We start from the raw sequence: 16,943 nt of genomic DNA, 5'->3' as shown, positions 1-16,943 counted from the left end.
ATATAATTATGTGCTACCATTACTGTACACTTTGCACATCTTACATCATAATTCTGTTTGTAAATATTTAACAGGGTTACACTCATTACTTTTCATATTTTCTTACGGCACAATATTGATAATTCCATATCGTTTATACTTAGCTGTACATTAAAAGTTATATTTAAAATATATTCTAGGAATATACAATGAAAAAAATTCTTTGTATACAAAAACATTATTGTAAAATTGGGTATATTATATTACACGAACCGGTAGCTATCATTCATAATAACTATACATAGATATTACCCGATGTAATATAAAATGACAAAATATCTGTCAGATATTTACAACAATTGTTACTACTATCCATAAAAAGGGAAGCAGTACAATGTATTTATCGATATTATATTGCTCTCGTTAATTCTCTTGTTATTGTTAATTCTCGATCATCTTCAATGATATTTTCCACTCGAACTCTCTGTTATAAACGTTGATATTAATAGGTTAGAATTAGTTCATTCTACAAATCTGCATTATGTCATTACAAATGATTAACTGTTGCTTTAAATGTAATTCCAAAACTTTTACCTCCAGTTTATCAAGTAAATCATCAAATTGAGTAGGTTTTGGTCGAGGTGGAACTAAAGTTTGTAATCGAATTGCCCGCAATGACGTCGGTTGACATGCAATAAGATGATTCATTTCAGCTTCCTAATAATTACAATGAGAATAAAGGCAGATTTATAAGTATTATACATAGATCATCACAATAACACTATGATCATGGTTAATACCCGGTTATTTTCATATCTAATTCTCATCAGTCTTAGTCTGTTTCTAGCCTCTGCAGCTCTGTTTAATAAACAAGTAGTTATTCGTAAACATATCAATATTGAAATTTTCGTGAAATTGCAGATATAGTACTAGAAGAGTATGTATATTTACAACGATAATTACTTTAATTGTCCTATGAGTTGGCTATGCTTTTCTTTTTCTTCGTCAAATTGCGATTGTTCAAACTGACGGATGCTAACAAAGTAGTAATTCGATACAGTGAGTGCAACTCCAAGTTATACTTATAATTGATGACGGTACATCTCAATTTTCTCTCTTACGCAGTTAACTTTGCTTTGGCATCTCTAATTCGTTTAATAGACTCTTTTTGACTTTTTAAGGCCTCTTTGGTTGGGGGTTCATACTTAGGAAGAGCAAAGCAATTTAAAAATAAATGAAACTGATGTATCGATCGCATACATACATATATTAAATAAGTGTCACAATTTTTATTGATCACAAGATCAATACGTTTAACACTCTGAACTTAGATTCCTATAATTCGACAGAATAAAGCAGATATGTTAACTTTAAGATAGTAGCACTTACTGCCATATAACGACTTTTTTCCAAATCGGTTAATTTCTTCCATTGTGAAGGCTTGATCTTTTTACGATTCTTTGGACGAAAACGTGTTACAGGTACTGCTTCATCATCACTATCATCATTATACTTTCTTTGCCTATTTAGTGATGGTAATTTAACATTGGACGCCTAAAAGAAATGTAAATCTAGATTATGGGAGAGTTTTCGTAGTGGCTTTTCTCCGATTTATCCATCAACTATACGTTAGCTTAGACTATGTTAAGTAAAGTACTTATTATACTGTATACTACAATACTACAGAACTAGGCTTATTCCTTAGACTGAAGTGTTAATCTATGAAATACGCGCATGTAGTGTACTCGAAGTTCTTTATACATTAATATTTATACATTAATGGAAGCATGAAGCTGGCTATAATATTGAACATTATTTCAATAGGTTTAAATTTGGAGTTCAAACATTTGCTCGGTGTACTTTAATGCATGTCATAATCTGTTAATTCATAACAGTAACTCATTCTCGACAATTGGCATGTATGAAACAGATAGAAATATAGTCTATAGAATAGCAATACGACGACCAACACCATTTTAAAAGAAATTGTAACGGAGAAGCTTTTACCTGGGCAGCCATCTTCCTTCGCTGGTTATTTATGAGTATCAACTCTTTATTTCCAGTTTCCATGGCAACTGGGACGTTGAAGGCTGATACTAGCAGGCTGGGACTTCTACTGTAACTCTGTAAGTATTTGTACAGTATGATACAGGTGATGCAGGTACAGTACTACTTACTGTACACTGTAAATTACAACTGGATTAACTTTGGTGGCACTAAGGAAAATAAACTGTGTAGGCTAAACCAAGCCTAAAGTAGATCAATCTTGTATGTAGACGTAGGCCAATAACTCAGGGATGTAAATCTGGCTTTTATTTGGATAGATTTGTCCTAATTTCACGTAAAATCTGTCAATAGTCCAAAATTGCTACAGTACTAAATGAAAATTTCTTACAGTAATTTTACAGTACTGTAAAATTAAGGTGAAATATCCCTGGAGTCTACTGTACAGTACTGTAGTTCTTGTACTGAAGACACTAAGTTACAACAGAAAATGATTTGATTCTGCTCACATGTGGTAATCATAATTTCACTTTTGACGTTCAAGTCATGAGCGAATATTGCTAATTTTAAAGCGTACGAAATGCGAGTTATTCATTCATTTAACCACTAGTCGGATTACAGCAGTAAAGTGCTAAAAGGTGCTATGCATGCATTCATTTTAAAAATGAATATTGCTTAGTAGTGTCCAACCGTATTTTCATTCACCTTAGTCAAACGAAGTACTTACTGCTTAGCTCGCTGCTAGATTTAAAGCACATAGCTAGGCACTTGAATAAGCTATAACGTTTTGCATATACACGTAAAAATATACAGTACTGTAAGCATTCCAAGTTGATAGCGGTACTGTAGAGGAAAAAATTCCATGTGTGAATTCTGCAAAACTGAATCTAAAGACAAAACTAATTTCAGTTGAAATGACTAGCAAAATAAAATCAGTAGTCAGTTGCACATTTTTAGCATTCTTCGTTCTTGATTCAAAAACAGCCTACAAGCCACAACTGTGCAATGCCCTCCCTTTCAAAAATATTATTGTTCATTAAGATCAGTGTGGCTCACATGCTTCGGGTCAGAATAATGATGATCCTCGACTTGAATTCACTTCTGACTTGGATACTGCGGCTCAAACTGTTATTGTTTACCTAAGGTTTTAGTTACTGAACCTTAGTTGTATGGTTAGCATAATTTATTGCAAATTATGAACGATCGTTTGCTGTCCTTCTCTTTCAATATACAGTACTAGACTGTCGTAACAGTACTGTTTCCCTTGTACACCGCTCTAGTCGAAAAGGGTCAAAGTCCAAGTGTCTTCACTGTCTAATAAATACGAATATACAGTACTGTATATTTAATATTAATATTATTATTTATTTGTTAAAGATACCAATCTCAAAAATAAAAATAGGAGGACATACTGAAGTTACAAAGTCAACAAGAAGCGTTTGCTCATTGGCCTAATCGCCTAGTTTCTTTTGTTTGAGTGGGGGGATCCGGCCAATGATCAAACGTTTCTTAATGTCATGGAAGCATGCCTGAAGAATAGTACTATAAGAACCAAACTATTGCCTATGTATTTCGACTTGCAGGAATTTTGCAGATCAGCATTGGGATGATGCATTCATATTGTAAGTAGTTTATACAACTAAAAGAAGACAGAGAGCTGATAAAAGTGTATATCGGACAAGCAATTATATTATTGTAGACATCAATCTAGGAGCTGATGCGATCACTAAAAGTACATGTAAGAGTCGATCATCCATTAAGAATTTGTTTGCATGTTCGCGAGCACCTTTTCCAATCGTTCATCATAGCCGTAATTTAAGTATTGCCAATTCAACCTCAATCAAGCAATAGAATCTAGAATTTATGGATCAACACGCGTTAAAGCAATTTCGTACTCGCTGTTTGCAAAGCTGTCATGCCAGTGCCTTTCTCTCCTCTATGGCATTTTTTATCCAGTTATCTGTTTCACCGGTATAGTCTATTTTCTTCTTTTAAATTTAGCAATATACAGTGCTGTACAATGAATATACTCGTATATTGAGTTTTTAATCATACAAGCAGGAAATACCAATTAGCTTAATCGTTATACTGTACTGTAACTAGCTCTTGATTATCGGCTACAGTCCTATCAGTAGAAAGTGCACAGTTAGCTTACAAATCGTAGCGTAGTTGTTTGATAGAGATACTTAAAATTACCTTAACGGGCATGGCTATAGCTTAATCTTAATACTGTAACTAGCTCTTAATTATATTATCGGCTACACTGCTATCAGTAGAAGGTGTACAGTTAGCTTACAGATCGTAGAGTAGTTGTTTGATAGAGATTCTGAGCCTAGATTTGTGCATGGATAAGACTGTAAGAAACCTGTACTTTCGAGAATTGCAACTGCATTATTGATAAGCATTATTAAAATATTTACTTACGAATATATCGCGCGTATTCTAGTTTTTATCCAAGAAACTTGGCATGGATGCAATACAATTCGGATATTTGCAAACTATTGGAGCAGCTGCTATGTTTACCGGCTCCCCTATATTTGGACGCATTGCTGATCATTATGGAGCACGTTATGCTGTCATTATTGCTGACTTATCGAGTTTATGCTATTACCTAATGGTAGCTTTCGCAAGCAGCAAATACCTCTTGTTTCTATCACAGATAGCGTTATGTTTAGCTCATGGCTTACCAGGTACAAAAGCTACAATCGAATTTCGCGTAATACGTGCTTACAGTACAATACGATGATGCTTTAAACATAAAACCTTGTTACTAGCTTTTTAACTAATAATATACAGTACTAAGTATTCGGTGGAATGAATATCAATGTATTGCATCTCTCAGCATTTCCACAACATAGAGTATTATGAGGTTGATAGATCAAGCATCTTCAACACTTTAGAAAATTAAGATTTATTGAACAAAACCTCGTTTACAAAGATACAACGTAATCGATCAGTTGAGGACCTCTAACGAGAAAGAACTATTTTACTGTATTAAACTACTCGCTTATATATTTTTCACGTTAATAATCTTAGCACCTTACTTACTACACACTTCAATATTAGCATCTCAAATACAGGATAGTTCACACCTTTCTTGTGAAGCTCTAGTGTGAGCACTCCTTTTCAAAAGGATACAGCTAAGCTAGCTATATTTAATACTTAAGCCTCTAACGGAATATCTATCAAACCTTGAACACAATAACTACGGTAGACATTACTAAAGATATCATCAACTTAGAATACAATATTACACTGTCTTATAAGTAGATATTTGTGTCTCGTAATTTAGATATCGTAACAGTGTCTTCAATTGATAATTATTTTGCTATACCGTAAATGTAATTTTAGAGGACTACTCATTACTGTAAAACTACCGAAAATAATCTGAAGCTTATCGATCATATACTGCTATAAATAGTGGAATTGTAGTTAATTTTACATAGAGTTACTGTATTCATTTTGACTACAGTACTTTAATTTTTGATTAATACACTCGTATATAATAGTTAAAGTCAGTTTAAATGCCCTAGTTCGGAAAAAAATTAAGCAAAAACGACCAATCAATGATTGCATTTAACTATTTGAATGAATATAGCTCACCAGATGATAGCATCCGATGTTTCTGATCCAAAAGGTTAGCAAATGCTGTGAATGGTATTAGTATTGGGCTTAAAATTGTTAAATAATTGCTTGAAATTACTATTTCCATGTTGACCTTAATATTTACATTACAGTGTAATATTTAATAGCGATTTCACAAAATTTTGAATAAAATAGTCCTATATGTGTATATATATATATATACTTATAGAGCGTCCAGATGCTTTAGGTAAAGTTGGAATGTGTTTCGGCTTTGGTATGTTGGTCGGGTCAGTTCTAGGTGGATGGATTCAAGCCAGTTATGGAGAACAAACTACCGCAATGATATCGGCTTTTGGGGCTGTTCTACACGTAATGATTACTATGATGTTTATTCCAAAGAATACCAAGATGTATTTGGGAAATTCTGAAGATGAACAGAAAGGTTAGTAAATTAAGCCGATATTTTAATTTAAAGAAAAAGTCTTGACAGTGAATATTCTTATCGTCATAACATTTCGTATTTCAGACTATAGAACACCTTAAGACTATATTAGAGACTGTATGATTAATTTTTTTCACAATCACGGTTGTTTTGACAACTATTGTACGTAGAAAAAAGCAAAAAAAGCTCATCTACAAGTATTTCGGATGCATTTCGATTACTAGCGTATCCTCACGTATTGTTCCTATTGGTATTAAAGCTAGTTAGTTTCCTTCCACTCGGTTTAATACAATCAGTGATAAGCTTAATCTTAATGGATCACTTTCATTTGGGCGCTCAAGCAAATGGATTAATGCTAGCTTATCTTGGAGTATTAACAACGGTAAGGTTACTTCTGCTTAATTATTGGACGTTTGATTTATGCCTTTCTATCGTTTCAATGAAATGTATTTACTGCGGTTTTATAGATTGTACAGGGATTTTTCGTTGGTTATATAACAGACCTATATTCTCAATACACCGTTTTGAAATACGATTCAATGTCATTGATTATTATCTACATTATCATGGTACGGATCCAACTTTCTAACCATTTCTGATAAATATATTTCAATGCATAATAGCTTTTAATCTAAATTCAAATGTATAAATTAATGCTATTGAATTTATTGCAATAGTTGTGTCTCTTCATTTATTTTTATTTTATTTTATCTGAAAGGCATTTACAACAAACCTTATCCCGTATTGCCTGGCCATGTTCTTGCTTGCAATGGGAACAGATACATTTCAAGTTATTTTAAGTAGCTGCCTTACAAGTCTTGCTCCGGAAAGTGATAGTGGTTCCATGATTGGCATGATAGCTACTGTTGAATTCGGAATTCGACTTATTAGTCCTCCAATTGCTTCGTACTTATTTTCTATTTACGGTATAACAATGTTTGGTTGGGTTGGCCTTTTATCCTCAGTGTTACTAGTATTATTGTTTGCATCATATTCTGAAATTCACATTAAGAATGATTAACCCCTGTACAGTAATCCTGCCATATTGCAACATAAACGACTAACGAATACTACAGGAACGATTACCAATAGATAACTCAATCGTCCCTCTGATTGAACTATGCAAATTAAAGTAGTTAACTAAATCTCTGAGCGTTTACAAACCCCAGACAACTAAGTACTAGATAGTTTCTGTGACTACAGTAGTATCCTCTAAATCTGACGCAAAAACAGCCAATAAGCGTGCACGGTAACTAAGTAAGTTTATTATTAAGTAAACATAAACTTTCTCATCGACAACTAAACCAATTTCATATTTTCGGAAAGCTTTAGATCATGATAACCTACCTAAACACTTTAGATGAGTTATCCAATTACACAACAATAACTCATCCAAAATGTTTCAAACATGACTTTACTTAACCTTAGATAATAGTTAATTACTTAAGAATAATATAAGCATTAACAAATAGCAAAATTATAAGCCTTTCGCATAGAATTAACGTTTTAAACTTACAAAACTGTAACACATCGACATTCTCAAGCTCGACCGTGACAGATGAACAATTTTTAGGAAGGTATTTCTATACAAATTGTTGTAATAAAAGAATTTATGATTTCAGTATCCGGTATTGAGAAGCAATATGTAAATGATGAATGTTTGACTAGAGTCAGCACTTGGTAAACCTTATTAATTATTTCTTCCCTTTGCAATAAATATTTTGGCGGTAGAAATTAAATTTTTCGGGATGTATTCGTATTATGATATTTCAAAACTTACGTATCATTAATCCGACTATAGGAATTCTGTCGTAGTCATGATACACTCATTTATATTTTACATAGTACAGTACAATAGCCTGTTATATTTCTAGCTTACAAAGATAGACATAGTTACATTTAATGAGCATAGCCAATAGCTGCAAATATCTTTCCTAATTACTCAAGTATCATAGCCTGTGTATTTCTAGCTTACAAGATAGACATAGTTACATTTAATGAGCGTAGCCAATAGATGCAAGTATCTTTCCCAATTACTCAAGTATCAAAGCCTGTGCATCTAGCTTACAAGATAGACATAGTTACATTTAATGAGCATAGCCAATAGATGCAAATATCTTTGCTAATTACTCAAGTATCATAGCCTGTGCATCTAGCTTACAAGATAGACATAGTTACATTTAATGAGCATGCCAATAGATGCAAGTATCTTACCCAATTATCAAAGCCTGTGCGTTTCTAGCTAACAAGATAGACATAGTTACATTTAATGAGCATGGCCAATATATGCAAGTATCTTACCCAATTACTCAAGTATCAAAGCCTATGTATTTCTAGCTTACAAAGATAGACATAGTTACATTTAATGAGCATAGCCAATAGATGCAAGTATCTTTCCTAATTACTCTATTATCATTACCGTAGCACATTTTTTACGTTATGGTGTACAGTCTATATATACAGTACAGGCGATTTGCTAACGAGATACCATTTGTGGCTTACTCGCATTGATACGTAGCATCAATCAGCTCGTGCGAGATATCCACTAGAATGTGTAGTATAGCTGTTTATAAGAAGTCGAGAGCATGTAGAAGTAGTGAATAAAATGATTCATACTACTGATGGAACTACTAAAATGATACTTCGATTCAATAATCTACTTAGAAGTGTACGTATAATCGACTACTTGACATTAGTCTCTTTGATTAAGGAGTTTAATCAAGTTTACTGAATTAATCATCATACTGTATAAACGCCCATTTTGCCGCGGACTTTACAGTTCTGTATGTTAGAATTACTTCCAAACACACATCATACTGTAGTTAACCAATCCTATTAACGCAATAATACTCAAGGATGCTGGTAAATCCTGTCAACTGATCAACTGATTCAAAAATTTTTATTTGGTGTTGAACAGATCTTTAACTGGAAAGGTGCCATTGCCAGTTATATATACGTTGCTATACAGTAAGTTGACCAATCATATCAATGGAATAATACTCAAGGATGCTGGTAAATTCTGTCAACTCATCAACTGATTCAAAAATTTTTACTCGGTGTAGAACAGGATCTTTAACTGGAAAGGTGCCATTGACAGTTATGTATACGTTGTTATACAGTAAAAGTTTGTCGTCAACGTCAACGTATTGACATTGCCAAGTGTATTCCCTATATCGCAAGATTGAAAGTGTACACTGTATTATGAGCTAACTAACTTGGGAATGGTAGCTACAGAACACTATAGTACTGTACAGAGAACGGTTTTCGATGAATAGAATAGTTAAAATAACCAACGAAATCGTCCGCCTGTACAGTTTTGGCCACGAAAATGGTAGCTACAGAACACTATAGTACAGAGAACGGTTTTCGATGAACAGAATAGTGAAAATAACCAACGAAATCGTCCGCCTGTACAGTTTTGGCCACGAAAATGGTAGCTACAGAACACTATAGTAGAGAGAACGGTTTTCGATGAACAGAATAGTGAAAAGAAGCAACGAAATCGTCCGCCTGTACAGTTTTGGCCACGAAAATGGTAGCTACAGAACACTAAAGTAGAGAGAACGGTTTTCGATGAACAGAATAGTTAAAATAAGCAACGAAATCGTCCGCCTGTGCAGTTTTGGCCAACGAAAATCGTTGAAACTGTAGTCTCTTTCTCTTAACACGACGGCATAATGTCCGTCTGGCCGTAACTAGAGTGCACAGTACAAGAGATCGGCTTGTACCGTACTGTACACTGTAGACAATCGAGACCAGACTGGATCGTATGCTTGCATCAGGTGATCTACAGTATGACACTTGCCTGACGTATGGAGCAGTACACGCTGTCTAGCTCCACGGTTGGATACTGTACTATAGTACCGGTAGCAATGTTCGAGCTAGAATTTAAAAGCACCAAGCGATCGTGTGTCATCGACGCTCGTATACGACGAATTTATGAAACGGTAAGAGGCAACAGTTGTGATGGAGAAAATGTTGAATGCTAGCTCTAATTGAGCATTTCGCCCTATTTTAACTGAAATATTTGAAATAAATCTTGCAGATATTACTAACCAAAGATGGCGGAAGAAGCTTCGAAAAGAAAAGGGCCAGGCATGCTTGGAAATTTTTATTTATTGCTTTACAATGTCCTGCAGACAATCGGGTAAACGATTTGAGGCTTAAATGAACAGGATTTCTACTTGCCAAGTCAATCATAGCACGAGTAGAAAGAGGTTGATTGGATACATTGATCCTTTCTTACCATTGAATATTGTTTCCTATGCATTATGTAGATGGTCGGCAATTTTAGTCAAAACTTGTCAGCATTATCATCAAAATCGTAGCTTGGATGGCTTTTATAAGGAAATTCATCAGATATTAAAGATCTTTCAAAGCGCTGCTATTTTAGAGGTCAGTTTGCAAAGTGTTGACATGGTCCATTGACCTGCAAGTCGCTGCTGCATAGGCTGGTCGCAGCATGATTAGGATAGCCTACACGAATTTCTTATTGACGTAATTCAGTTCTCATTCCTACTTCCTAGTTGTTAATGGCAGTAAAGTTAGCTAATTTGAAAGTATTACTGTCTGTACCTCTTGCATCGATGATTTATTAGCGATCGACTGCATGAAAAGAGACAACAGTACTGTCTGTGAGGGAATAATAATTAGAATTAATTAAACTTAGTTTCAAACATCTGCTGTTTGCAGTCTTTACAAGGCAGTGCAAAGGTCCACATGACCCAAATCAAGCAACGCTTTCTTCGTCATGGTAATATGCTAACGAGTTCTATCTTTTCCATAATTAGGTATTCCATTGTGCAATCGGTAAGTAGGATTGACCATAGAGAAAGAGAAACCAAATTCGCAATCTTGATGTTGTTAAGCTCGAGAAAGTCTGCATTATATCTAGCACCTCTTCAATTACTTGGCACCAAAGCCATACGGTGATTTTTAATTTCATCACTGTTTAGGATTGGTTCGGGCAAATGTTGTTTTGACAGCTTTCCAAGTTGCTTCTCGCCTAATCATATACTGGGGAGTTATTCTAAGCGTCAAAGAAGTAAGTGCTATGCTGTATTATATGGATACTTGCATACTGACAATAACATTCGCTGTCATTGGCTATCATTTAGACGTTGTTAACCTATCGATGCGTGTTATCTTAATATTGAAACAATTCTTTAAATTGTATTAAAGTGGTAATGACATATACTATAGTACATTGAAACGGACTTAACCTCTATCTGATGGAAATTGTAAAATAAATATTTGGAGGAGTTCATGGTTGCAAAGATAATTCACAATTATGAATACTTGTTTATGACTATAGATTCAAGATACCATAGCAGTCGAGTTAGCGGTGATGGCATGGACTATAACTGAAATCATCCGTTATTCGTATTATACTACCAATATAATTGGTTTCGCACCATATATACTATCATGGCTGAGGTAAAGATACTTTCCAAATTTGCTTTTATTGCTCGTATTTTACTTACAATTCTCAGCTACTGTATTAGAAAGATTGCTATTATTCACATATTTATAACTATTAAGTTTACCTTCAAGTACGATATCCAATAATAATGCTTGCATGTTTTTACAGGTATACACTCTTTATCGTTTTATACCCTTGCGGTGTTTCGGTAAGTGAAGTTGGACATATCATACCTGCTCCGAAATACACTATACAAGCAATGCTAAAATGAGTTTCGATTAAAGTACTTTACAGCAACCAACGTCTAATTAAATGCTTGTAGTTTTTAACTACCGTAATTGATTTCTTTGGGTTCTTAGGGCGAGCTACTTTGTATAATTTACTCACTACCATATGTTGCAAAGCGAAAGTTGTATTCCTACGAAATGCCTAACGACTTAAATATGTCGTTTGATTATTACTCAGCTTTAATTTTCATTTCCCTTTTATATATTCCAAGTGAGTATGGTTTTCAGTTTCTAATAGTTGTGCTTTTTCAATACGCATGTATATTGCTTAATATACTAATGCTTATACTCTTTAAACGTACCTTTAGTCTTTCCTCAATTATACGGTCACATGTTTCGTCAACGCCGAAAATGTCTCAGCCCTAGTTCGAAGGCAGAAAAAACTGACTAATAACGCGGATTAGCTATATTTTCATAATTACAGGCGATGTTTATTGATATTAGGATGTCATTGAAAATTATATAATAAACAGGGTATAATTATTAACGAGAACACGACTTTGCACAGCTTTTTTCTACTGGTAATCAAATTTAATTTAAAATTTTGTTAAATAAACAGTAATTCTTTGATAAGGTAAATATTTAACAACACAACTAAAATAGTACAGCTATCGCATTAACATCAGCTTCGTTGTATAAGTTATTTAAGCTAATAGCCTTTCAGATAATTTATGAAGTCAGCTTAATCTCACCTGTATCTCTGGCTTTCCAAGGCTATTATTTATTCTCTAATGTTATCATACGATACTTCAACATGCTACGCGAGCTTTTCCTCTGTATTAAACAAATATGTAGTTCTATCGTTCTTCATACGTATCTATGATTAAATTTGCAAAAATCTTGAATTGGTTAACCTTGAGTTAAAATCGAATTGCTAAAGAATTTAACTGAGCAATTCTAACTACATCGTTGCAGAACGAACGTTATAATCTTGTAGAATCTAGTAATCTAGGTCGTAAAGATGTTCGTATATGTGCATAAAGTTCAAAATTTTGATTCTTGGATTTATTTTGCACTGTATAAAATTTACACATAAGGGGTTATGTTGAAAAATTGCCTACATTCATACCAGTGTCCCATCAAATGTCAATTTGTTACTCCGATCTAATAGGAAAGATTTCCATTCCATAGCAAAATACGTAGAACGACGCAGCTAATCTCTAAACAGCACCTACAATGATTATTAGGTTATCCAGCCATAAGTTTTAAGATTAAGGGATTAAAAATTTAGTTTCTTGCCTTTTATTATTTTAATATCTTTTATCCTGATACATCACAGAAAAGCACTTACATTGCATAATTTATAAGCAAATAGAATTTTTCCTCAGTTATTACTATCCAAATAGATTGGTCTCAAGCTATAACTTCATGCAATTCTACTTATATAAACAGCAACAATAAGCCTTAACTATTATTGTAGCAATCGATCATATTTCCATTACTACTAATATATTACTTATCATAAGAGATAAATACAAATACGTCTAATAGTAATTTTCATAGTAGAAAAACAGAGTGCAATACAACGTTGTTGCGCGATTGCAACTGTTAATGCACCATCAATGGTTAAGTAAACCGCCTAGAATAGTTTAAATATTATTATTGCTATCAATATCTAGCTGATAAACAGTAAAGTAGATTAGCTAGCGCATTCTTAAATTTATAACGTACGAATTTAGACTTTATCGAAATGGGGGATAACTTAAGGTCGGCAAAAAAGGGGCATCGTATCGAAGTGTTGCGATAAAAAATTTCACGGCCTTTATAACAGATACACATTATAGCAACCGTCTAAATTTCAGTCACGATGAATATTAATTTATTAGAAGTAGTTAGAACAGGTATTCAATGCAGAGTGTGTTTGAAACAGGGAATTTAATCAAGATAACCATTACAAAGTGTACTAAGACGAAGGCTTATACTTTGTGCCATATTTTCTGTGGATTCAATTCCAGACTAGCTAATGAGAAGAAATGATATGATCCAAGTTAAATGTAACGGTCGAGATAGCAATTACTTGTTGGCGATCAACTTCTCTAAAAATTGTTCTAAATCGTCTATACTATAGCAGAATGGACCTGGTCCACCTTCATAAGCAATTTTCCCATCTTTAACCACATACAATCTTTCAGGTTGAGCGCCATAGGCCTTCATGGTATCACCTTCCATAGTATCGACAAAAAATGGCAATTTGTAATCGAAACGATCAACGAATTCTTTAGCAATTTGTATCCTTGCTCCCGTTTTTTTCGGTTGTAATAAGCAAGTATCGAGACCTGAATTGACTGACGGCATTGCCCAACCATCAGATGCATGCGCCTCTAGAATATAGACTGTAATAAATTGCACTCGATCACCTAGTCGATTGGCAAGATTAACATAGCGATCAATTGCGTATCGAAACGGGGGTCAGGTGTAGGAGCCAAAATTGAGTACATGAATATTCTTGGTACTCTGCGTAAAAATTTTTTGTAAGTTTGTTTCCTCACCATTGAGAGCATATAGCCGTCCGATGGGCGCCTGTTGGCCTACTTTTAAAAAGTTAATTTTACCAAAAGTTGTTTCTTCTTTCTCAGCGATATGAATAAGTGCTTGTTGGTTTAAGAAATTTTGTCTCAAAAATTGCCACATACTCAGCTTACCTTGCTCAGTATTGCTGCTTGCCTCAGATAACATTTCATCCATTAATTTTATAAGGGCTTTTTTAGTAATAGCTGGATAATGATATAATCCTCTGCCAAAGTACAGTATCAACCTTACTAGCCCGTATACTGTAAGGTAAGTCGACCAAAACCAACCATGGTTTATTTGATTTCCGTGTTGGACTGCCATTACTACAGGAATTTGAAAAGTATCCGTGATCGTGTGCAGTCAACCAAAATAAAATGCTTATCCAACTGAATCCTGTGTTAACTATAGATTCTTTCTCTAGTATTTTTATTTCTGTTATCAATCGCTTGTATGGTTTGCTAGAGATTGAATTATTATTTAAAACTGGCAGCTTTAAACTAGACGATACTGATCTATGTTTCGACGCTTGATATTAAATAAACAAATAAAATTCAACCCAATTCAATTTCAACTTAGATAGGATATGCGCGGCTTACCAGGAACTGCAGAACCAAAAGTAATGAAATCCTCATAGCGTTTTTATAAAAATTTCAGGGCCCAGTCCAACTTATTTCAATCGATCACTCTGTTGGATTCTACTGTAGCTGTTTCGATGGATGGAACGGTATACTCCAACTCGACCAGTAGACTATCTACTCTACATTATTTATTTGTTCAAATTAATATTATTTTAATCTAATCTGTCTAGAATAGAAGTGTACAATACTGCCACAAGATTATTGAATTACTGCAGCAGTATGTGGTAGCAGCACAAAAATGTCTGGAGTGTGAATGAAATACCGTTAATAATGTCGATAGACTAAATCCTCCAATTACATGCCCGATCTTATGCAATAGACAGTTACCCGGTAGAATCCCGAGTATGCGATATACAAGAGAATGTTTTTATGAAATCAGGGATGGCGACATGCACCGTTATGTTTTTTCTATGTACAGTAGTTGTAAATCACGTCGTAAACAAACTAAAACAAAAGATTTAAAATCTCTTTTTACTTAATCGACCATTGTACAATGTTCATAGACTTTTATAGAAAGAAGGAAATACGATTATATTACTACTATTATCAAAATCGCTGATGTTATTTCATAGAATCAATTCAATTTTGTATAGACTTACTTTCTTGCTTTTCAATAACGTCCAATCATGCTAGCTTACAATGGCGGAGTACCACCGGCTAATTAATATAATTATGATGCTATCTTATTGTGCACCTTGTCATGATCATGAATGATGCCAATGGCGATTATTATCCATAAAGTAATTGATTATTTACTACAGCTCGCATTTGTTATTTATTTCCTGCGGCGCTATACAATGACAACGAGATAAAGATTTTTGATCTTACATCTCTATATGGCACAACTACGGAGATTTTTTCTCCGCTAATTAATTATACGAGTATAACCGAAGGTCGTACACCGTTCGGCAGTGAAGTAAATAATAAATGAGAAAATAATTATAATGTAACCAAAGCTCCATTAATCTCCTTAAGTAATTTAGTGATATTTAAAAACTTTAGCTAGCTCATAATAATTTTCTCGAAATACGTACATAACGCTATAAAAATCTTCGTCAACGGTAAATCTGATTCTATACGCCTATATTATGATAAACTAAGGTACTCCTGTAGCCTGGAGGTAGATCCAGCGTTATAGCGAAGATAAATACTGTTGACCAAGGCTGTTAGATTCAATGCAAATATACTTTTAGTAGAGTGTTGATGATAAGTACGACTAACATTATTCAAGTTCGTCCATTTTCTTTTGATAATATCTGTCATAGTATTAGTAGAAGGACTTCGTAAGGGTCAGTCTTAGATGTGCACGTATTCAAACCTCGTATGCATGTAGAACCTAGAATACTTATTCTATGTATAGTATAACAACTACTAATAAGTTCTAGAATATTCCATGATAGATTGTATATATATGAGCGTTGCTGTCATATTTTATTAGTTCGCACTTATAAGTCTTAATAAAGTTCTCTGCTTTGCTAATACGCTATCTCTAAATTTTTTCGAGAACTTATTACAATATCTAAATAAATTACGTCATTACTTAAAGTTTTTGAGTCAATGACAACTTGCCAGAAAAAGGAAACCACCTATGGATGGCTTAGGTCTATATATCTTATGATGTATGGATTTCTTAGATTTCTCAAATATGTTTTGACTTTAGGGTACTACTATCCTACAGACACTTATAACGCTCATTATTACACGGAAATGATGAGATCTGAAGGAGAGAAAAATCTGCAAGGTCGAAAAATATCTACTTGGCATTTTCTAAGATTGAGTATATTTAATAAAAAAAATCTTCTTCATCTTGCCGAGAACTTCCCTTTCGCTACTGTAAACTTTCTTAAAGTTGGACAACAAGCTCCTAAAGGACGATTATTTACACTTGATCAGCAACAAACTGATTTACAAAACATTTTTAATCAAAGCGCCAAAAAAATTCATGTCTTAAACTTCGGATCCTATTCTTGACCTCCATTTCGATATGAAATTGATCGCTTTATCGATCTGGCTGGTCGATTTAGTAATCGTGTTCAATTTAACACTATTTATATTATGGAAGCTCATGCCGCCGA

The 16,943-nt window shown here is 33.9% G+C and overlaps 4 protein-coding genes across 4 annotated transcripts; 2 read left to right on the top strand and 2 right to left on the bottom strand.

The window, feature by feature from the left end:
• Nucleotides 1-388: 388 nt before the first annotated feature.
• Nucleotides 389-2,049, bottom strand: TRIADDRAFT_58198 (uncharacterized protein; the record flags this gene model as incomplete). The annotated part of the gene is made up of 4 exons (XM_002114050.1): nucleotides 389-463; nucleotides 574-696; nucleotides 1,369-1,533; nucleotides 1,987-2,049. 4 exons carry the CDS (start codon nucleotides 2,047-2,049, stop codon nucleotides 389-391), a joined length of 426 nt encoding a protein of 141 aa, XP_002114086.1.
• Nucleotides 2,050-4,429: 2,380 nt separating this feature from the next.
• Nucleotides 4,430-7,031, top strand: TRIADDRAFT_27771 (uncharacterized protein; the record flags this gene model as incomplete). Its single annotated transcript, XM_002114379.1, has 6 exons — nucleotides 4,430-4,673; nucleotides 5,582-5,620; nucleotides 5,798-6,014; nucleotides 6,188-6,392; nucleotides 6,478-6,579; nucleotides 6,729-7,031. Coding segments are annotated over 6 exons (1,110 nt in total), but the record flags the coding sequence as incomplete, so codon positions are not given.
• A 3,040-nt stretch (nucleotides 7,032-10,071) lies between these two features.
• On the top strand, nucleotides 10,072-12,458 carry TRIADDRAFT_64088 (expressed hypothetical protein; the record flags this gene model as incomplete). Its single annotated transcript, XM_002114378.1, has 8 exons — nucleotides 10,072-10,157; nucleotides 10,288-10,405; nucleotides 10,801-10,819; nucleotides 10,966-11,054; nucleotides 11,325-11,446; nucleotides 11,601-11,640; nucleotides 11,792-11,930; nucleotides 12,028-12,458. 8 exons carry the CDS (start codon nucleotides 10,072-10,074, stop codon nucleotides 12,108-12,110), a joined length of 696 nt encoding a protein of 231 aa, XP_002114414.1. The 3' UTR covers nucleotides 12,111-12,458.
• A 1,274-nt stretch (nucleotides 12,459-13,732) lies between these two features.
• Nucleotides 13,733-14,551, bottom strand: TRIADDRAFT_58195 (uncharacterized protein; the record flags this gene model as incomplete). The annotated part of the gene is made up of 2 exons (XM_002114049.1): nucleotides 13,733-14,076; nucleotides 14,362-14,551. The coding sequence occupies 2 exons, from the start codon at nucleotides 14,549-14,551 to the stop codon at nucleotides 13,733-13,735; spliced, it is 534 nt and encodes a 177-aa protein (XP_002114085.1).
• Nucleotides 14,552-16,943: the final 2,392 nt, after the last annotated feature.

Source organism: Trichoplax adhaerens, genomic scaffold, assembly GCF_000150275.1.
Source record: "Trichoplax adhaerens TRIADscaffold_7 genomic scaffold, whole genome shotgun sequence".
NCBI classification, from domain to species: domain Eukaryota; kingdom Metazoa; phylum Placozoa; class Uniplacotomia; order Trichoplacea; family Trichoplacidae; genus Trichoplax; species Trichoplax adhaerens.
This window is presented reverse-complemented; position numbering and strand designations above follow the sequence as displayed.